This window comes from Scyliorhinus canicula, chromosome 4 (assembly GCF_902713615.1).
Source record: "Scyliorhinus canicula chromosome 4, sScyCan1.1, whole genome shotgun sequence".
Lineage (NCBI taxonomy): Eukaryota > Metazoa > Chordata > Chondrichthyes > Carcharhiniformes > Scyliorhinidae > Scyliorhinus > Scyliorhinus canicula.
The window spans coordinates 78,683,806-78,707,395 of NC_052149.1; the positions used below are offsets into that span (position 1 = coordinate 78,683,806).

At 43.4% G+C, this 23,590-nt stretch overlaps 1 protein-coding gene across 3 annotated transcripts in view; it reads right to left on the minus strand.

Annotated features, from left to right (window-relative positions):
• gorab (golgin, rab6-interacting) overlaps positions 1-23,590 on the minus strand; it is a 48,205-nt gene that overhangs the window by 14,190 nt on the left and 10,425 nt on the right. Inside the window, exon 1 of one of the 3 annotated variants that reach the window (XM_038794570.1) lies at positions 3,240-3,355. The exons of the other annotated variants lie outside the window; for them this stretch is intronic. Coding sequence (XP_038650498.1) covers positions 3,240-3,288 — 49 coding nt within the window. The 5' untranslated portion in view covers positions 3,289-3,355. Of the gene's footprint in view, positions 1-3,239; positions 3,356-23,590 lie in introns of those variants that run through there. 3 annotated transcript variants of the gene reach the window in all.

Below are 23,590 nucleotides of genomic sequence, written 5' to 3' on the forward strand. Positions count from 1 at the left end.
AAGCTCAAAGTAAGGAACAGAGAAATAGGCTCCACATTAAAGACAGCAATGAGCAAATTGGAGGCAGCCGACGGTTTGTGGCTCCTTACTGTGGACATTTTGAAGCAATGGGGTTCCGTTTGGTGCGGCTGAAGATCTGAATGCGTGCTTGGAAGGTGAACATTCCAGAGGAGAGGATCTCTGAAGGCAAGATTGAAACCTTGGAGGTGGATCCTTGTTGAAGTAGGAATGACTTTTGGGAAGAATTCCAAGGAAATGTGGTGGAGGTCGGTTCAATTGAGATATTCAAGAGGGCATTAGATGATTATTTGAATAGGATCAATGTGTGCAAGGGTATGGGGAAAAGGCAGGGGAATGGCATAAAGCCATAATGCTCATTTGGAGAGCTGGGCAGACATGATGGACCGAATGGTCAACCTCTGCTCCGCAACAATTCTGTGAATTCTCTGAACTTAGAGATGGTGAATCTTCTTGGGAAGGAGAGAATGCAAGTGAAACCAGTTGGCCCATAGTGTGATATGCATCTGGGTGGGTCGTTGAGAAATCCACAGAATCTGCTTTGGTTCCATCTGTTATTTATTGGAGTGTGGTGCTTTTACTCTCCACATGTACTGCACACTTTCCCTGAATATTAGAGTATAAGATACATATGATGAATTTTTCTATCTTTCTGAATTTTTATGCCACTATGTCACTAGGGTGAAGGAATAGTTAATATCTGAATCTTCTTTTGTGTTTGTACTGAAATCTTTCCAACTTTGTTTGTTTGGTGTAACATAATTCATTTTTCTTGTTTAATAAATGTTTTATGCCTTTTGTTAAAAGTTCATCAGCAGACTCCTGTGAATTTGTTCGGTAACTCCTCTCCTCCTTCCTGTCCACAGTTTCTAAAATAAAGTTAGGATCCATCATGCCAGGTTTCACTCGGACCTGTCCAGTATTACCAGCTGGCACTGTAACAGTAGCAACAGATACTGTAAAAGAGCCCATGAGGCAAAATATACTTTGCATAAATGGGCTCACCAATTAGCTCAAAGCAACGATCTTCACAAAGTATTCTGCTGACACCATATGCTAGGTGTCTAGGTTTAAAAACAATTGACGGTTGAATTTTTTTGTTTGCTTGTACCGTTGTTGTAATTTAAAGTTTAAAATCAGTCTGGGATTGGAAGTGTTCACTGTTGTTCTTCACACATACATTATGAATGAGAAAATTAGTTCCAGGATGATGCCAACTTTATGAAATAGGAAAAATTTGTGGTGGAGATCTATTCCTTACACATTTACATTTTGATAAACTAGTATGCATCATTGTGGTTCTTAATGGTTATGATCATGTTTTTAAAATGGAACCATTTTTGCTTACAAGAGTGGAATAACCAGCTATCTTTGACTGTAGATTGGATAACTTAAATGTCTGTCACCACTTCTGAAAGCAGTCAGGAGATGTCATGCAAGTTTCCAATATGTCCTATGTATTAAATCTGCAGATTAATTGGTACAAAAGAAGAACGGCAATCATTGAAATGTACTGTCACAAGATAGTGTGTGGGGGAAGGGGTAGAACAATTTAGTGCAGTATCCACTGCCCATCACAGTTTAGTCTTCTAGTAGGTTCAACTTTCCCTACAAATCCTATCCTCATTCATAGGATATTAGCGATGCAATTGGTACATGATATGCACAATACCCCTCTCCAATTACTACATTATTGCTGTAATAGTATGTATGTTTATAATCGACCTTCCACTTCACATCTGAAGCATTATAAAATATGTTAAAACTGTCTAGCACCTGCAACAGTATTATTTATCTTGGCCTTCACTAGAAATATGTTGAAAATTTTGAATGAATCATTCCTTTAAATAAAAAGGTTACTTCTACAATAACTTTTAAATAACACATACTTTGATATCCTAAAGACAGTTCAAGTAATTCTGTAAGTCATTCTGCAAACCATCACAGCCGAATTAAACAGAATAGTAGATGATCCACTTATTATTAAAACTAGCAGGTAGACTAGGATAGTTTGAAATTTTGTGCATTTTAACTTATACATCATATTGCAGTATGCAAGACTGGAGGACTCCCAATATTTGGATATGGTTACATCCAGCTGGTCCATAAAACTAAGTTAATCGGTATTTAAATATATCTCGATTGACAGAAACTTAGATGGTCCAGGTATTCAGGAAACCTTTTATTATATAGCATTAACTAAGCAAACTGGTGACATCTGGTGGCTGAAACAAGACTGTCTATCAATATCATCATACTGGATGTAAGATATCATGGCACATGAGCATTGACAAGTAAATTAGAATTTGGGAAAGAGCAAAAATACACAAATGAATTAGACTTGGATAGCATTCATAGGATGTTTGATGTGCCATTTCTCTTTAATTTGAATCATAGTAATTCTATTAATTTAATCAGGGAGGCTTTTTCGGAACAAGAATGCAATTATTCTACATGGTCCAAGTGAAATGAAATGAAAATGAAAATCGCTTTTATTGTCACGAGTAGGCTTCAATGAAGTTACTGTGAAAAGCCCCTAAGTCGCCACATTCCGGCGCCTGTCCGGGAAGGCTGGTACGGGAATCGAACCGTGCTGCTGGCCCGCTTGGTCTGCTTTAAAAGCCAGCGATTTAGCCCAGTGAGCTAACCAGCCCCTGGCAAGTGAAAGACTTGCGTTTATTATTTTGATTATTACAATTCATGAAAGCTTATCCAAGTCTAAAATATCATCAATAATCTAGATCCAACTCAAACTACAGTATTATGTAAAGGGAACAAAGCTATTTTTATAAACATATCCAAATAGACCTCTGTCATACTGGTAGGTGACTTTGAAGCAGGAGCGAGAGTGGAGTTAGTTAAATTCTTGTTGGACATGTATTCTCCGCAAGACCTGAAATACCCCAAATAAAATAGTGACTGTTCATCAGACGAGGAACAAATAAAACTGGTGGAGCAATGCCCTCTTTTCCATGACAATACAAACAATTCTAACAGGACTTGCACATTCCTGTCATTGGTGCTAAATTTTCATACAAATCATTCCAATAGAAGCTTCATGGAAGTCTCCCAAATAAATTTTTATAATTTACCTGTGTTAGATAAGTTAGTTGAAAATCACTGGAGGATGTCCTGATAATTAAGGCAACAATGGTCAGCCCATTCTCCTTTAGTCTTTAAAGGATTATTAATCAAAGCAGAATGACAGTTTCAAGACTCACTAGGTTTATTCCAACAGTGTTCTCCTCTCTTGCTGCTTAGGCTGGCCATCAAATCAGGCGGCACAGTAGTTAGCACTGTTGCTTCACAGCGGCAGGGACCCGGGTTTGATTCCCAGTTTGGGTCACAGTCTGTGCGGAGTTTGCATGTTCTCCTCGTGTCTGAGTGGGTTTCCTCCGGGTACTCCGGTTTCCTCCCACAAGTCCCAAAAGACTTGCTGTTTGGCAATTTGGACATTCTGAATTCTCCCTCAGTGTACCCGAACAGGCGCCGGAGTGTGGCAACTAGGGGCTTTGCACAGGAATTTCTTTGCAGCGTTAATGTAAGCCTACATGTGATACAAATAAAGATTATTATAAATCACAATTAGTTTAATTTGGTAACAAGGATACGGATATGCCAGGAGAAACCTTATAAGAACTGTACAATTTCCTTCAATGACGATTTATTTTAGTTAGGAAAACATTTAGCCAGATTACCAGTCATTACTACTCAGAGAATTTACTCTTTTATATGAGTATTCAAATTGCATAATAAAACCCTTAAATTAGTCCCTAAATGCACTGAGACATTGAAGTTACAATTTGCATGCAATAGTTATTATTTTTTCCAGAAGTCTTTACAGCCTTAGGAAAATTTAGTTTATAATTATATTTTTCCCCTGACCGCAACCAAATTTGGCACAATTATTGTGTCTTATGAAAAAGGGTCTCTATAATTTATAATGATCTCTATTGTCACATATAGGCTTACATTAACACTGCAAAGATGTTACTGTGAAAAGCCCCTAGTCGCCACACTACGCGCCCGTTCGGGTACACAGAGGGATATTAAGAATGTCCAATTCACCTAACAGCACGTCTTTCAGGACTCATGGGAGGAAACCGGAGCACCCGGAGGAAACCCATGCAGACACAGGGAGAATGCGCAGAGTCCACATAGATCAAGCCGGGAATCGAACCTGGGACCCTGGCGCTGTGAAGCAACAGTGCTAACCACTGTGCTACTGTACCGTTCTTGTGCATTATCAAAGTGACTGAAGGTGTCATTGACAGTGCTTCCAAGTCACACAGCAATAACCTGCTCACTGATGCTCAATTTGGGCCCCATATCTCATTACAGCCTTAGACCAAACATGGTCAAAATATCTGAACTCAAGAGCTGAGGTGAGAGTGACTGCCCTCGACATCAAGGCAGTGCTTGGTTGAGTCCGTCATCAAGAAACCCTAGCAGAATTGAAGTCAATGGGATTAAGGGGGAAACTCTCCACTGGTCAGAGTCATGGATAGAGGATTGGCTGGCTGGCAGAAGGCAAAGTGTGGGGATAAAGGGGTCTTTTTCAGGATGGCAGCCGGTGACTAGTGGTGTGCCTCAGGGGTCTATGCTGGGACCACAACTTTTTACAATATACATTAATGTTCTGGAAGAAGGTACTGAAGGCACTGTTGCTAAGTTTGCAGATGATACAAAGATCTGTAGAGGGACAGGTAGTATTGAGGAAGCAAGGGGGCTGCAGAAGGACTTGGACAAGCTAGGAGAGTGGGTAATGAAGTAGCAAATGAAATACAATGTGGAAAAGTAAGAGGTTATGCACTTTGGAAGGAGGAATCTAGGCATTGACTATTTTCTAAATGGGGAAATGTTTCGGAAAGCAGAAGCACAAAGGGACTTGGGAGTCCTTGTTCACGATTATCTTAAAGGTTAATGTGCAGGTTCAGTCGGCAGTTAAGAAGGCAAATGTTCAATGTTAGCATTCATGTCAAGACAGCTAGAATACAAGTCCAGGGATGTACTTCTGAGGCTGTATAAGGCTCTGGTCAGGGCCCCATATCTAAGGAAGGATGTGCTGGCCTTGGAAAGGGTCCAGAGGAGGTTCACAAGAATGATCCCTGGAATGAAGAACTTGTCGTATGAGGAACGTTTGAGGACTCTGGGTCTGTACTCGTTGGAGTTTAGAAGGATGAGAGGGGATCTTATTGAAACGTACAAGATACTGCGAGGCCTGGATAGAGTGGATGTGAGAGGATGTTTCTACTTGTAGGAAAAACTAGAATCAGAGGACACCATCTCAGATTAAAACAGAGATGAGGAGGATGTTTTTCAGCCAGAGGGTGGTGAATCTGGGGAACTCTTTGGCGCAGAAGACTGTGGAGGCCAATTCACGGAGTGTCTTTAAGGCAGAGATAGACAGGTTCTTTTTTTTTTTAAATTTAGAGTACCCAATTATTTTTTTCCAATTAAAGGGGCAATTTAGCGTGGCCAATCCACCTATCCTGCACATCTTTTGGGTTGTGGGGGTGAAACCCACGCAGACACGGGGAGATGTGCAAACTCCTCACAGACAGTGACCCAGGGCCGGGATTCGAACCCGGGTCCTCAGCGCCGTAGGCAGCAATGCTAACCACTGTGCCACCGTGCTGCCCCTGAGATAGACAGGTTCTTGATTAATAAGGGGATCAGGGATTATGGGGAGAGGACAGGAGAATGGGGATGAGAAAAATATCAGCCATGATTGAATGGCGGAGCAGACTTGATGGGCCAAGTGACCTAATTCTGCTCCTATGTCTTGTGGTCTTATATCGGGCACAAAGGAAGATGTTTGTACACTTTTGTCTCTGTCCCAGGACATTGTTCCTCATTCAACAAAAGCTTGCGAATGGAGAAGGTTTGACACTTCAACATTTTCTCTTCTTCCTTTAATTTCCTCTAATTTAGGCACAAATGCCATCAGTGAACGAGCTAGGAGATTTTAACATGAAGGGCAATAATTAAGGCTTTTTGTATATGTTTTAGCTTGGTATTAGCTCCTTTAACTCGGTCATTGTGTTTAATGAATTAAAAACATCACTTACAGAAGTTACATAGAGGTTAACTTGATAGTCTTATGACTATTAGACAAGCTGGTCTCCTGGAAGTCTGTTTGTGGGAAAAACTTAAGCACTCAATTCAAGTGCAAGTGTGCATATGATTTGTGCAGATGCTTCCCTAATTGGCAATCTTTACAACTTGACAGTTATTTATCTAACACTTCAACTTTGGTTACTGCCCTGGGGAATATTTATCATGCACTTTTCAGATCAATGTGTTTGAACTAGGGTCTTTAAAGTGGCAATAACTGGCATACAACTTCCATACCTGGTCAGGAAACAATTAAAAAGTTACATAAGTTTTCACACAGAAGTTGCAAACTATCTTTACTATTAGACGAGTTAATCAAGTTTAACTCTAGTGAGAAGATACATTACCCTATGTTAGTCAATCTCTCATAACATTGCATGTGGGGAACAAAGACCAAGAGCACTCTTCAGGTAATACAGAGGTGAGAGGCCACACTGAACTAGGATGTGCAGATCTAATTCAATCCACATTGCAAAGTCTTGCATTCGGATGTAATCTTAGTTTGGAATGATAGGATTTAAATTTTAAAAATGCTTCCATTTACATACGTGGTGCTTTTCACAACTACCAGACATCGCAAAGCATTTTACAGCTAATAAAGCACTTTTGAAACTGTCACAATGGTAATGCAACTTATACAGTGGTTAAATAGTAAAAAAAAATGTCAAATTGTAAGGAAGAGGGGTACAGCTCACGGAAACAGAAGAGTCTTTCTGCGATACAGACCGAGCAGCCGAGGGATGCAATAACTGAGCTGCTCCCGCTTGCAGCAGCAGTAGATGCAAGTAAAATGAAAAGTTTTATAGAAATTTATAATGGAAACTGCAGCATTGATAAAAATGAGAACAGGAAACAGGCTTTGAATCATTTTTCTTCATGGGATCTAGGCATTGCTGGCAAGGGCAGTATTTGTTGCCCATTCCTAATTGTGCTTGCGTCACAGTTGGAACTAAGGAGCTTGCTGGGACATTTCAGAGGGAAATTAAGGATTAAGCATATTGCTGGGGTCTGGAAACACATGTAGGCCAGATCAAAGAAGATTGGAGATTTCCTTTCCTAAAAATTGTCATATGAGAGTGCCGTTAAGAATTGGATGTTTAAGAAATGTACCTTTAAGAAATTAGGCTGATCATATTACTGAAGTGATGTCACGGGGGGGGGGGGGGGGGGGGGGGGGGGGGGGGGGGAGCTAAGCTCATGCTGATTTTTGGGAATTTTAGGTTCAGTTTGAAGAAAGCTTGGCTGTGGCTGTGAGCTGCATTGCTGGTGATCTCTGCCATGAAGGACCATCTCTTAATCTTTTGGTGAAATCGGAATTGTAAAAAGGTATCCGTAGTGAATATAAATCTAATGTGCTACTGTTTGAAGGATTTGTTAAGTCTTTTGGATGTGTAAAGGAACAGTTTGCAGGATTGGGTAGTGTTGTATTATTTTTGGGGTTATCTTTGAAGTAAGGGGTGTTAAGAGATCCAATGTTTATTTAAAAGGTTAATTTGAGTTCATGGAATAAACATTGTTTTGTTTTAAAAACCACGTGTCCATAATTGTAATGCTACACCTGGGGAACAAGCCGTGTGCTTCAAAAGCAACAATCCATTAAAGGTAGGGGTTGGTTGAACTCCATGATACATTTTGGGGTTCTGAAAACCTCTCCCATAACAAAATGCATTAGTGGACCAGATGGGTTTTTTAAATAATCACCATTACTGAGGCTAGCTTTATACGTAGACTTATCAAGTTAATTTAAATTCCACCAGCCACCTTGGTGCAATTCGAACCAGTGTCCTGAGTATTGACTAGTACTAGTATTGAGTACTAGTCCAATGTACATTACCACTACACTAGCGCCTCCTCAGAAAGATATATAAAGTTATATCTTGTAGAGAAGAAGCACTGCATACAGATGCAAGGATTTTTTATATGTTACTGGATAATTAACTGTGGCATTGCACACGGACAGTCAAGACCAAATGTACACAGAAATAAAGGTTAGAGAGCAGGACATAAGCAGGAGCGATTTAGAATCCATTTTAAAGTAATATATTTTGTCCCTATTTTATTCTTCCATTGTAAATGTCTCTGTCTACATGAAGTAGCCATGTAAACATATTATTTATCTTCCTGGTTGAGATGTGTTTCAATTATGTGGACATGGTAATTTGCAATGCCATAAAGAGACAGGAAGTGTACAGACACAAAATTATTCTATTATTTAATCTCTGGATATTGTACATGGAAGAAAATAAGTTCTCTCTGCATTCCGGTTGGCTTCATTACAGCAGAAGCTATATTTTGAAGGTACTGTATTTCAAAGGCTGTGAAGTATTTGAAACAATTACAAGTTCATTTCTGTATTTCTCTCATAATGCTTTGCTTTTTTTTCACACCCCTGACTTTTTCCAGATGGGAGTCAGTAAGTGTAGGGCATTGAAAGAAGCCACGAACAGCTGCAGATAGTACTGTTCAAATGTTGGGAGGTTGTGGGAAGAAAAGTGGCCCTCAGCAGCTGTTTTCCCATTCTCTCCTTCAATTATTCATGTGTTATGGGCCAGGGCTTAGAAACTCCAAAGTATATTGTGAAGTTCACCTGACCTCCAACCTTTATGTTGAATTTGGCTAGGATGAGCACAAGAGCCTTCCCTTCAGGTGTGATTCATCAGTCTTCCAGGACATCACTGCAGGAGTTCCTCAGGGTTTCTTAATGGAAGGTTGTGACCAGTGGAATGTCACAGGGATCGGTGCTGGGGCCTCTGTTGTTTGTAGTATACATAAACAATTTGAAGGAAAATGTTGCTGGTCTGATTAGTAAGTTTGCGGATGATAGTTTGGCAGAGTGGAAATAGTGTTGAGGACTGTCAGAGGATACAGCAGGAAGTAGATAGGTTGGAGACTTGGGCAGAGAAATGGCAAATGGAATTTAATCCGGACTAATGTGAGGTAATGTATTTTGGTAGATCTAACATGGAGGGGAAATATACAGTAAATGGCAAAAACTCTTAGGAATATAGAAAGTCAGAGGTCTGGGCGTGCAGGTCCACAGATCTTTGAAAGTGGCAACACAAGTGGACAAGGTAGTCAAGAAAGCATATGGAATGCTTGCCTTCATTGGACGGGGCTTTGAGTATAAAAACTGGCAAATCATGCTACAGTTGTATAGAACCTTGGTACAGCTGCACTTGTAATATTGCACACAATTTTGGCCACGACACTACCAGAAGGATGTGCAGGCTTTGGAGAGGGTGCAGAGGAGGGTTTTCAGGATGTTGCCTGGTCTGGAGGGTATTAGCTATGCGGACAGGCTGAATAGATTCAGACTGTTTTCATTAGAACGATGGAGGTTGAGGGGCGATCTGATAGAGGTCTACAAGATTATGAGGGGCATGGATAGAGTCAATGGGCAAGCACTCTTTCCCAGGGTCGAGTGGTCAATCACGAGGGGGCATTGGTTTAATGTCCGTGGGACAACATTTAGAGGAGATGTGCGAGGCAGGTATTTTTCCTTTATACAGAAAGTGGCGAGTGCCTGGAACACGCTGCCAGGGGAGGTTGTGGAAACAGATACATTAACGGTGTTCAAAAGGCATCTCGACAAATGCATGGATAGAATGGGTATAGAAAGATTTGGCAGTGCTGAGGATTTTGGCCAAGGGTGGTATCATGACCAGTACAGGCTTGGAGGGCTGAAGGGCCTGTTCTTGTGTTGTATTGTTCTTTGTTCTCGGATGACTGCACAATGTTCAGCACCGTTCGCAACTCCTCAGATAATGAAGCAGTCCATGTCCAAATGCAGCGAGACCTGGACAATATCCAGGCTTGGGCCGACAAGTGGCAAGTTACATTTGCACCACACAAGTGCCAGGCAGTGACCATCTCCGACAAGAAAGGATCTAACCATTGCCCTTGACAATCAATGGCATTACCATCGCTGAATCCCCCACAATCAATATCCTGGGGGTTACCATTGATCAGAAACATAACTGGACTAGTCACATTGATACTGTGGCTACCAAAGCATTTCTGGCATCTACAAGGTACAAGTCAGGAGTGTAATGGAATAATCTCCACCTGCCTGGATGAGTGCAGCTCCAAAAACACTCAAGAAGATCGACATCATCCAGGACAAAGCAGCCCGCTTGAATGCCCCCCCCTTCCACAAACATTCAAACCCTCCACTACCGACAAACAGTGGCAGCCGTGTACACTATCTACAATATGCACTGCAGTAACTCACCAAGGTTATTTAGACAACACCTACCAAACCTAGGACCACTACAATCCAGAAAGGCAAGAGCAGCAGATACCTGGGAACCCCAGCACCTGGAGGATCCTCTCCAAGTCACTCATCACCCTGACTTGGAAATATATCGCCGCTCCTTTACTGTTGCTGAGGCAACATCCTGGACCTCCCTCCCTAATAGCACAGTGTGTGTATCTATACCTTAAGAGCTTCAGTGGTTCAACATGGCAACTCATCACCACCTTCTGAAGGAAAACTAGGGATGGGTAATAAATGCTGGCCTAACCAGCGACACCCACGTGCGATAGATGATTTAAAAAAAAAACTGGGTGTATCCTGGTGTTGTAGTCACCCCCTTTCTTTTCTCCATTTAGATTCTCTCCCCTCCCGCCACTCAACTATTGATTGTTGGTCATAAACAGGTCTTGGAACAGGCTGGTGAATAATTTCTACGTGTTGTGGAATGCATCCACTGATCCTCAAATGGTGTATTTTATTTTTTCCAATTTAATGTATTCTGTCAGGTCGGACAGCCAGTCTGCAGCCTTGGGTGGGGCTGATCACCAGCCGAGCAGGGGTCTCTGGTGGGCGATCAGCGAGGCAACGGCTAGGGCGTCTGCCACTCTCCATGTGTTTTCGTTGTTCCGATACCCTGAAGACCGCCACCAGTGGGCAGCACTCCGCCCTCACTCCCACACCTTGGACATGCCTCGAAGAAGGTGGTCCAGTACTCGCCAAGTCTGGGACAGGACTAGAACACGTGGGTGTCGATGGTCTGGCCTCCCTGGCACCGTTCACATGTATCTTCCATCTCCAGGAAGAACTCGCTCATGCGCGTTTTGCTCAAGTATGCTCTGTGCACTACCTTTAGTTGTGTTTGGCTCAGCCCTGCACATGAGGGTGGAGTTCGCCCTGTGCAGCGCTTCGATCCAGAGTCCTCTTCCCATCTCAATGCTTAGCTCTTCCTTCCACTTCTCCTGTGTCTTGTCCAGTTCTCTAGTAGTCATCCGTACATATCAGGGCAGTTACCGTTTCCCATTTCACCCACGGTTAGAAGTCTGTCCAGTAGGAACAGTCCTGATAGCTGAGGGAAAGTTGCTGTTTCCTTGTGGAGGAAATTCCTTATTTGTAAACACCGAAGCTCGTTCCCTTTTGGGAGCTGGAACCCATCAGTGAGTTGCCCCAGGGCTGCTACTCTGTCGCCCACGTATACGTCCCCCAACCTCAGTACCCCTTCGTCCTGTCTCCACCATTTGAAGGAGGCATCTATTGTCATGGGGTGAATTTATGATTCTTGCAGGTGGGGGTCATAGTGGACATAGGAACCAGAACAAAGTGGTGCCGAGTTGATTCCACGTCCTCAGCGTGGCCACTACCACTGGGCTTCGAGTATTTGGCTGCAGGGAATGAGATTGGGGCCATGACCGGTGCTCGGAGGGATGCCTCCGTACATGGGCAGCACGGTAGCATGGTGGTTAGCATAAATGCTTCACAGCTCCAGGGTCCCAGGTTCGATTCCCGGCTGGGTCACTGTCTGTGCGGAGTCTGCACGTCCTCCCCGTGTGTGCGTGGGTTTCCTCCGGGTGCTCCGGTTTCCTCCCACAGTCCAAAGATGTGCGGGTTAGGTGGATCAACCCCTGTACTCTTTTTGTGGTGGCTGCCCAGTGGTAGAATAGGAGGTGCAGAAGGGCCAGGCCCCCCATATTCCTCCTTCTAGTAGTACACCTTTGAGAATCCTTGGGTTACGCACGCACGCACGCCATGATTGGTTTGTATATTTTGATGAAGAAAGGCTTGGAGATGAAGATCGGGAGGGATCGGAACAGGAAGAGGAACCTGGGCAGCACATTCATCTTGATTGTCCGCACTTTGCCCGCCAGGGAGAACGGGAGCAACTCCCATCTATGCAGATCTCTCTTTACCTCCTCCACGAGTCTCGATAGGTTCCATTTGTGGATCGGTGTCCAATCGTGGGCCATTTGGATCCCCAGGTATCGGAATTTGGTTGGGCCAGTTTGAACGGTAGTTTCACCAGTCGCCTCGCTGGGGTTTTCCCCAAGACTTTGGCATCAGTGTTTAGGAGTGAGATGGGTCTGTATGATCCACACAGTCAGTCAGATCTTTGTGTTTTTTAGGGATCAGTGACACAGAGGCCTGTGCCAGAATAGGCGGCAGAGTCCCTCTCGATAGTGAGTCACTGAACATCTCCCACAAGTGCGGGGCCCATGCTGCTGCAAATCTTTTTATAGAGGTCCACTGGGAAACTGTCTGGATCTGGTGCCTTCCCAGACTGCATGGTATTAATGCTCTCCATGACTTCCCCCAGTTCTAATGCTGCTTCCAGTCGCTGGCTCTCTGTCAGGTTTCTGCTCTCTGTGCCCTCAGGTAGCCTGACAATCTGTAAGTTCTAGTGGCAGGACCTGTTCTCCTGATCCTTCACCTTCCCCTAAGCAGTCTCTGGGTTGTTACTAACCTCACGACTTCTGCTTCAAGTGCAGTGATTGCTCTGGTTGGTGGACGCTTTCTCCAGGTTTCGCACCACCGGCTCTTGGTTCTCCAGTCTCCCCTCCATCCTTTCCAACACTAAAGCGATGTCTATGGCCGATCTTGTAGCTACCATTAGGTCCCCCTTAATGGAGTCCCTATGCTTTTGGAGCTCTGTTGATAGGAGCTCCACCCGCCATGCTCTGCTCAGTGTGTCCCAGATCTGGGTCTTCCTCTCCTGGCTCTTACTGTTCCCATTTTTCAGGTTCGCGGCTTGTTTGCAGGCATTTCCTCGGCTAGCTGTTAGTTTAGGTTGAGGGTGGTTTTCTTTTTGTTATTCTGTTGTCCGATTTATGGGCCAAAAGAGTCTAAACTGAAGATCCCATGAGAAAGCCACTTTTAGTGTGACCGCTCAGCACATCATCACCACCGGAAGTCCACAACCAATAGTAGTTTAATCCCTTCCACTCCACTGCTTGTCTCATAGATGCTAGAACTTACAATCTGTCTCAGAGGTGGAAGCAACGAGAATGGATTTTTGTACTGTGCCAAAACACAGGTGATTTAATTAGGTGGCTTGAAAATTCAGCTAGTTTAAATAAACCTGAAATGTGTTACAATTCCCTTGAAACCCATCAACATCTCCAACAAGAGCACATGCCTGCAGCATCTAGTCAATACAATTTGCAGTGAATTTTCACTAAACTGACAAATTAAAATTAAAATTAAAAAGCCAGAGTGAAGAAGATTGAAAAGCATAAAAGAAGCAAAGTAAGATGTTGTGAATCAGAGGCACTGCTTGTGGATTTATAAAGTCTGAAAATTGTGGGAGCAAAAACAGAAGTAAGGAGTTAAACAGTTTTCAAGATCTGCGAATGAATATGTCAGAGTATCAATTGAAAGGTCTGAATGGAAAGGAAACTGCAGAAAGCTACAGCACAGAGGGATTTGGGGGTCTTTGTGCTTCAGTCACAAAAAACTAGCATGCAAGTTCAGCAGATAATAGGGAAGGCAAATTAAATTTTGACCTTTATTTCAAGGGGAATGGAGTATAAAAATAGGGAAGTCTTGCTAAAACTATATAAGGCACAGGTTAGACCACATCTAGAATACTGTGAACAGTTTGGTCCTCTTATCTAAAGGGAAGATATACTGGCATTAGAGGTAGTCCAGAGAAGATCCACTCGGTTGACCCCAGGTATGGAGAGATTTTCTTGTGATGAGAGGTTGAGTAAGGTGGCCTGGACTCACTGGAGCTTAGGAATAGGGAGACAACATTATGGAAATAAAAAGGACTCTCAGGGGGCTTGACAGGATAGATGTCGAGAGGTTGGTTCCCCTAGTAGGAGAGTTTAGGGCTAGAGGCTTAATCTCAGAGTAAGGGGTTGCATATTTAAGAAGGAGATGAGGAGGAATTTCTTCTCCGAGGGTAGTGAATCTGTGGATTTATTTACCGCAGAGAGCTGTGGAGACTGGGTCGCTAAGTATGTTCAAGTCTGAGATAGACAGAATCTTAATCAGTAAAGGAATCAAGAGTTAGGGGGATAAATTGGAGTTGAGGATCATCACATCAAATCAGTCATGATCTCATTGAATGGTGGAGCAGATTCAATGGGCTGAATGGCTTACATCTGCTCCGAGGTCTTATGGTTAACTATGGTTCCCTCTACACTGCCTAACTTGCTGTGTTTCCCTTGCATTTTCCGTTGGTATTTTGGATTTTCAGCATGCATAGCTTTCTGCTTCTCTATTAGATGAATGTGCCTTTATCACAACAGAAAAGTGTTAGAAAAAGCGTGGAAGCTAGTGTTGTGGAAATCAAAAGAGCGAAGGGGCACAGTCTACTATGAAAAATGAAAATTGCTTATTGTCACAAGTAGGCTTCAAATGAAGTTACTATGAAAAGCCCCTAGTCACCACATTCCGGCGCCTGTTGGGGGAGGCTGGTACAGGAATTGAACTGTGCTGCTGGCCTGCCTTGGTCTGCTTTCAAAGCCAGCAATTTAGCCCTGTGCTAAACCAGCCCCTGTATAGACTTTGGAACTGAATTAAGGGCAGCACGGTAGCATTGTGGGCAGCATGATAGCATTGTGGGCAGCACAATTGCTTCAAAGCTCCAGGGTCTCAGGTTCGATTCCGGCTTGGGTCACTGTCTGTGCGGAGTCTGCACATCTTCCCCGTGTGTGCGTGGGTTTCCTCTGGGTGCTCCGGTTTCCTCCCACAGTCCAAAGATGTGGTTAGGTGGATTGGCCATGATAAATTGCCCTTAAGTGTCCAAAATTGTCCTTGGTGTTGGGTGGGGTTACTGGGTTATGGGAATAGGGTGGAGGTGTTGACCTCGGGTAGGGTGCTCTTTCCAAGAGCCGGTGCAGACTCGATGGGCCGAATGGCCTCTTTCTGCACTGTAAATTCTATGATAGGTCCCTGCTGATTTCATCTGTGGGAAGTGCACCCAACTCCAGCTCCTCAAAAACCGTGTTAGGGACCTGGAGCTTGAGCTGGATGAACTTCAGATCATTCGGGAGGCAGAGGGGGTCATAGATAGGAGCTTCAGGGAAGTAGTTACACCAAAGACTGGAGATAGATGGGTAACTGTAAGAGGGACTGGGAAGAAGCAGTCAGTGCAGGGACCCCTGCGGTCGTTCCCCTGAGTAACAAGTATACCATTTTGGATACTTGTGGGGGGGACGACTTACCAGGGGTAAGCCATGGGGAACGGGCCTCTGGCACGGAGTCTGTCCCTGTTGCTCAGAAGGGAAGGGGGCAAAGGAGTAGAACATTAGTAATTGGGGACTCAATAGTCAGGGGCACAGATAGGAGATTTTGTGGGAGCGAGAGAGACTCACGTTTGGTATGTTGCCTCCCAGGTGCAAGGGTAAGTGATGTCTCGGATCGTGTTTCCGGGTCCTTAAGGGGGAGGGGGAGCAGCCCCAAGTCGTAGTCCACATTGGCACTAATGACATAGGTAGGAAAGGGGACAAGGATGTCAGGCAGGCCTTTAGGGAGCTAGGATGGAAGCTCAGAGCGAGAACAAACAGAGTTGTTATCTCTGGGTTGTTGCCCGTGCCACATGATAGTGAGATGAGGAATAGGGAGAGAGAGCAATTAAACACGTGGCTACAGGGATGGTGCAGGCGGGAGGGATTCAGATTTCTGGATAACTGGGGCTCTTTCTGGGGAAGGTGGGACCTCTATAGACAGGATGGTCTACATTTGAACCTGAGGGGCACCAATATCCTGGGGGGGAGATTTGTTCGTGGTCTTTGGGGGTTTTAAACTAATTCAGCAGGGGCATGGGAACCTGGATTGTAGTTTTGGGGTACGGGAGATTGAGAGTATAGAGGTCAGGAGCACAGATTTGACTTCGCAGGAGGGTGCCAGTGTTCAGGTAGGTGGTTTGAAGTGTGTCTACTTCAATGCCAGGAGTATACGAAATAAGGTAGGGGAACTGGCAGCATGGGTGGGTACCTGGGACTTTGACGTTGTGGCCATTTCAGAGACATGGATAGAGCAGGGACAGGAATGGTTGTTGCAGGTTCCGGGGTTTAGGTGTTTTAGTAAGCTCAGAGAAGGGGGCAAAAGAGGGGGAGGTGTGGCGCTGCTAGTCAAGGACAGTATTACGGTGGCGGAAAGGATGCTAGATGGGGACTCTTCTTCTGAGGTAGTATGGGCTGAGGTTAGAAACAGGAAAGGAGAGGTCACCCTGTTGGGAGTTTTCTATAGGCCACCTAATAGTTCTAGGGATGTAGAGGAAAGGATGGCGAAGATGATTCTGGAAAAGAGCGAAAGTAACAGGGTAGTTGTTATGGGAGACTTTAACTTTCCAAATATTGACTGGAAAAGATATAGTTCGAGTACATTAGATGGGTCGTTCTTTGTACAATGTGTGCAGGAGGGTTTCCTGACACAATATGTTGACAGGCCAACAAGAGGCGAGGCCACATTGGATTTGGTTTTGGGTAATGAACCAGGCCAGGTGTTAGATCTGGAGGTACGTGAGCACTTTGGAAACAGTGACCACAATTCGGTGACCTTTACGTTAGTGATGGAAAGGGATAAGTATACCCCGCAGGGCAAGAGTTATAGCTGGGGGAAGGGCAATTATGATGCCATTAGACATGACTTAGGATGTGTTGGTTGGAGAAGTAGGCTGCAAGGGTTGGGCACACTGGATATGTGGAGCTTGTTCAAGGAACAGCTATTGCATGTTCTTGATAAGTACGTACCAGTCAGGCAGGGAGGAAGGGGTCGAGCGAGGGAACCGTGGTTTACCAAAGTGGAATCTCTTGTTAAGAGGAAGAAGGAGGCCTATGTGAAGATGAGGCATGAAGTTTCAGTTGGGGCGCTTGATAGTTACAAGGAAGCGAGGAAGGATCTAAAGAGAGAGCTGAGACGAGCAAGGAGGGGACATGAGAAGTCTTTGGCAGGTAGGATCAAGGAAAACCCAAAAGCTTTCTATAGGTATGTCAGGAATAAAAGAATGACTAGGGTAAGAGTAGGGCCAGTCAAGGACAGTGGTGGGAAGTTGTGTGTGGAGGCTGAGGAGATAAGCGAGATACTAAATGAATACTTTTTGTCAGTATTCACTCAAGAAAAAGATAATATTGTGGAGGAGAATGCTGAGACCCAGGCTATTAGAATAGATGGCATTGAGGTGCGTAGGGAAGAAGTGTTGGCAATTCTGGACAAGGTGAAAATAGAAAAGTCCCCGGGGCCGGATGGGATTTATCCTAGGATTCTCTGGGAAGCCAGGGAAGAGATTGCTGAGCCTTTGGCTTTGATTTTTAGGTCATCATTGGCTACAGGAATAGTGCCAGAGGACTGGAGGATAGCAAATGTGGTCCCTTTGTTCAAGAAGGGGAGTAGAGATAACCCCGGTAACTATAGGCCGGTGAGCCTAACGTCTGTGGTGGGTAAGGTCTTGGAGAGGATTATAAAAGATACGATTTATAATCATCTAGATAGGAATAATATGATTAGGGATAGTCAGCATGGTTTTGTGAAGGGTAGGTCATGCCTCACAAACCTTATCGAGTTCTTTGAGAAGGTGACTGAACAGGTAGACGAGGGTAGAGCAGTTGATGTGGTGTATATGGATTTCAGTAAAGCGTTTGATAAGGTTCCCCACGGTCGGCTATTGCAGAAAATACGGAGGCTGGGGATTGAGGGTGATTTAGAGATGTGGATCAGAAATTGGCTAGTTGAAAGAAGACAGAGAGTGGTAGTTGATGGGAAATGTTCAGAATGGAGTTCAGTTACGAGTGGCGTACCACAAGGATCTGTTCTGGGGCCGTTGCTGTTTGTCATTTTTATAAATGACCTAGAGGAGGGCGCAGAAGGATGGGTGAGTAAATTTGCAGACGACACTAAAGTCAGTGGAGTTGTAGACAGTGCGGAAGGATGTTGCAGGTTACAGAAGGACATAGATAAGCTGCAGAGCTGGGCTGAGAGGTGGCAAATGGAGTTTAATACAGAAAAGTGTGAGGTGATTCATTTTGGAAGGAGTAACAGGAAGTCAGAATACTGGGCTAATGGTAAGATTCTTGGTAGTGTGGATGAGCAGAGAGAACTCGGTGTCCATGTACATAGATCCCTGAAAGTTGCCACCCAGGTTGATAGGGTTGTGAAGAAGGCCTATGGTGTGTTGGCCTTTATTGGTAGAGGGATTGAGTTCCGGAGCCATGAGGTCATGTTGCAGTTGTACAAAACTCTAGTACGGCCGCATTTGGAGTATTGCGTACAGTTCTGGTCGCCTCATTATAGGAAGGACGTGGAAGCTTTGGAACGGGTGCAGAGAAGATTTACCAGGATGTTGCCTGGTATGGAGGGAAAATCTTATGAGGAAAGGCTGATGGACTTGAGGTTGTTTTCGTTAGAGAGAAGAAGGTTAAGAGGTGACTTAATAGAGGCATACAAAATGATCAGAGGGTTAGATAGGGTGGACAGCGAGAGCCTTCTCCCGCGGATGGGGGTGGCTAGCACGAGGGGACATAGCCTTAAATTGAGGGGTAATAGATCTTTTTTTTTTTTTTTATTTAAATTTAGATTACCCAATTATTTTTTCCAATTAAGGGGCAATTTAGCGTGGCCAATCCACCTACTCTGCACATTTTTGGGTTGTGGGGGCGAAACCCACGCAGACACGGGGAGAATGTGCAAACTCCACACAGACAGTGACCCAGAGCCGGGATCGAACCTGGGACCTCAGCGCTGTGAGGCGGTTGTGCTAACCACTTGGCCACCGTGCTGCCCTGAGGGGTAATAGATATAGGACAGAGGTCAGAGGTGGGTTTTTTACGTAAAGAGTGGTGAGGCCGTGGAATGCCCTACCTGCAACAGTAGTGAACTCGCCAACATTGAGGGCATTTAAAAGTTTATTGGATAAGCATATGGATGATAAGGGCATAGTGTAGGTTAGATGGGCTTTAGTTTTTTTTTCCATGTCGGTGCAACATCGAGGGCCAAAGGGCCTGTACTGCGCTGTATCGTTCTATGTTCTATAAGGGCTGGCAAAAATTGCATGAAGAATAAAATTAATTTAGTTAGAACTCAACCTTTTCTCCCTCCTGATTCCAGAAAAGTTGCTTGAACTGAAGTAATTGATTTTAAATTATGACGAGAGCTTAAAGAGATAATAATGGTGAAATAAATTTGACACAAAAATACATACACACCTTTCTAAGTGGACTGCAATTAATAAAAGCATTTTGCAACCAATTTACAGTAAGAAAATGTGACCGGCAATGATTCAATTTGCAGTGTAGAAAAAGAGACCATAAACTGCAAACATTGGAAACATGAATTAAAAATAGAAAATACACAAGTCTATCAGCATCTAAGAGGAGATTTATGCCCAAAACATTAACCTTTGTCAAGAAGCTGGAAAATATCCAAGTCCCTTTTATTGGATTGAATAGAACAATCTGTTGCATACTTTAAGCATTTTCTCTTTTCAGTTAATTCAATTCTCAATGAGGTTATAAATATTGACTCCCCTTAAACTGATTTTAACTCTGTCTAACTTTGTGGATTTTCAGAAAAAATAGCAGCAACTTTTGTTTTCCTGTCACTTCCAACGGTGTGAATGCTATAATATCATAAACTAAAATACATGGTACCCCATTCATGATTTGCAATTGAAGCAGGTTTTACATATTTGCTAGCCCAGTGGCTCCTTTGAGTATTATTATTCATTTGGACAGTTTAAATTAAAAAAATACAGCATTTAACAATAACTGCATCATAGCACAGTGGTTGGCATCATTTAGGTTTCTAGATTTTGGTGAACCAACTAATTTTGTAATATTTATTATACAGTGGAGCCATGATGTCGCCAAGAGCTCAAGAACTACTTAAATTGTGGGACAGGTAGAAGCATCGGAGACAGACAGACTGGCACCCGTTTTTTTCACAATCCGATACCATTTTTTCATCATGCACTAAGATTTTGAAAAAAACCAGTAAATTTACAAATACAGGTTTGTACTATGAACTATTAACCCAACCTGTACCACAGGTGTCTTGACGCTTCCGTAGATGAAGTTCTTTGGGCAATGAAGTCCCGACACAACTATTTCTGGCCAAACAAGCATAAACTTGTAATGTTGTATTCAGTTTGTTGAAAAGAATGCTCAAACTATTTTCCACCAAGTCGGAGGCTAGTTTTCCATATGTCAGCTGTTTCCAAAATGGATTAACGGTTATGAAACTACATTAAATCTCATTCAATTGCAAATATGGCAGGTGACACCTCTGCACTTTAGTTGACATTGACCACAGCCACTGTTCCAATAGTTCAGGTGGCACTGAAGGTCTCAGTGCTATTCAATGATGAACATGGTGACTCTCTCAATGAGCAATAACAAAAATAGATTAACTTGACATTTTGCTAATACATTTAACGATATAGGTTACAAACAATTTTTTTTTAAAAATTGGGTACTCTAAATTCAAAAATAAAAAAAATTATATAGATTACAATATTTTAAAATCAATTTACTGTGAGATGTGTTGAGAGATGTATTGATATGATACAGGACTAAATAAATGTAAACATTTTTATTACTGCATCACTTTAAAGAGACTGGAAAATTAATTTTCTTATGTGAATCCGGACTAGCTAGGTCTGTTTGCATTGAGACATACTGTATTAATTAATTGCTAATTCTATTAAATCCGTTTTATAAATACTTTGTAATACATTTAGCTTCACAATCATTGCCTCATTAAGCACTGTATATAAATGCTAACAAAATGAAAATTATTCCAAGTTAAAATGGTTGTCTTTAAAGTTTTTCGAACTCAAACTTTCACATCACAAGAACATAAGATACAGGAGTAGACTATTCAGATCCTCAAAAGCCTGCTCCTTTATAAATTAGATCATGGCTGATCTGTATCCCAACTTTTTTCATTAGCTTTTACATATTTTATTTTCCAATTAAGGGGCAGTTTTAGTGTGCCCAATCCACTTGCCCTGCACATTTTGGGGTTGTGGGGGTGAGAGCCACACAGACACTGGGAGAATGTGCAAACTCCACACTGACCTGGGGCCGGGATTGAACTCGGGTCCTCGGCAGCAGTGCTAACCACTGCAACTCCTATCTGCTTTTACATATAAATAATTTCTCCAGGTGAATAAGACCATAAGACATAGGAGAGGAATTAGGCCATCTGGCCAATCGAATCTGCTCCGCCATTCAATCATGACTGTTATGTTTCTCATCCCCATTCTCCTGCTTTCTCGATCCCCTTATTAATCAAGAACCGATCTATCTCTGTCTTAAAGACACTCAGTGATTTGGCCTCCACAGCCTTCTGCGGCGAAGAGTTCCTCAGATTTACCACCCCCTGGCTAAAGAAATTCCTCCTCATCTAAGTTTGGATCATCCCTTCAGTCTGAGGCTGTGCCCTCGGGTTCTAGTTTTTCCTACAAGTGGAAACATTCTCTACATGTCCACTCTATCTAGACTTCTCAGTATCCTGTAAGTTTCAACAAGATCCTCCCTAATCCTTCTAAACTCCAACCAGTACAGACCCAGAGTCCTCAACCATTACTCATATGGCAAGCTCTTCATTCCAGGGATCATTCTTGTGAACCTCATCTAGACAGTTTCCAAGGCCAGCACATCCTTCCTCAGATACAGCCCAAAACCGCTCACAATATCCAAATGGGGTCTGACCAGAGCCGCATACAGCCTGAGAAGTACATACATGCTCTCGTATTCTAGCCCTCCCAATATAAATGCTAACATTGCATTTGCCTTTCTAACTGCTGACTGAACCTGCACCTTACCCTTAAGAGAATCTTGAACTAGGACTCCTAAGTCCCTTTGTGCTTCTGATTTCCTAAGCCGTTTCCCATTTAGAAAATAGTCTATGCCTCCATTCTCCCTACCAAAGTGCATAACGTCACACTTTTCCACACTGTATTCATCTGCCACTTCTTTGCCCATTTTCCTAGCCCGTCCGCCACTTCTTTGCCCATTCTCCTAGCCTGTCCAAGTCCTTCTGCAGCCCCCTGCTTCCTCAATACTACCTGCCCTTCTGCAAATCTTTGTATCATCTGCAAACTAGAGAGAACCTAGTGGCATGGTGCAACGACAACAATCTATCTCTCTCAATGTCACCAAAACTAAGGAGCTGGCCATTGACTTCAAGGAACAAAGTGTCGTACAAACCCCTGTCTGCATTATGGTGTCGAGGTGGAGATGGTCGACAGCTTCAAATTTGTGGTATACACATCACCAACAATCTGTCCTGGTCCACCCACATTGAAGCTATGACCAAGAAAGCACAACCATGCCTATAATTCCTCAGGAAACTAAGGAAATTTGGAACGTCCACATTGACTCTTACCATTTTTTACAGATGCACCATAGAAAGCATCCTATCTGGCTGCATCATAGCTTAGGAAGGCAACTACTCAGTCCAAGACCACAAGAATCTACAGAGTCGTGAACACAGCCCAGTCCATGAAACAAACCTGCCTCCCATCCACTGACTCTGTCTACACCTCCTGCTGCCTGGGAATGTGAACAGCATAATCAAAAACCCCCTCCCACTCAGGTTATTCTCTCTTCCAACCTCTTACGTCGGGCAGAAGATACAAAGTCTGAGGGAACGCACTAACATATTCAAAAACAGCTTCTTCCCCACTGTTACCAGACTCCTGAATGACCCTCTTGTGGAGTGAACTGATCTCTCCACATTTTTTCTCTACTGTGTAGCACTATACTCTGTATGCTTCACCTGATGTCTACATCTATGTATTTATATTGTGTATTTATCGTATGTCTTATGATTTTTGAGATATGGAACAATCTGCCTGGACTGTACGCAGAACAATACTTTTCACTGTACCTCAGTACACGTGACAATAAATCTAAATCTAACTTAGCAACAGTGCCCTCAGTTCCTTCTTCCAGATTGTTAATGTATATTGTGAAAAGTTGTGGTCCCAACACCGTACCCCTGAGGCACACTACCTAGTCATCGGCTGCCACCCTGAAAAATATCCCATTATCCCCACTCTCTGCCTGCTACCAGTCAGCCAATCCTCTATCCATGCCAGGATCTTACCCTTAACACCATAGGCTCTTAACTTATCGAACAGTGTCCTATGCGGCACCTTGTTAAAGGCCTTCTGGAAATCTAAGTAGGTTTCTTCTTTGTCTAACTTCCTTGTTACCTCCTCAAAGAATTTTTAAAAATATATATAAATTTAGAGTACCC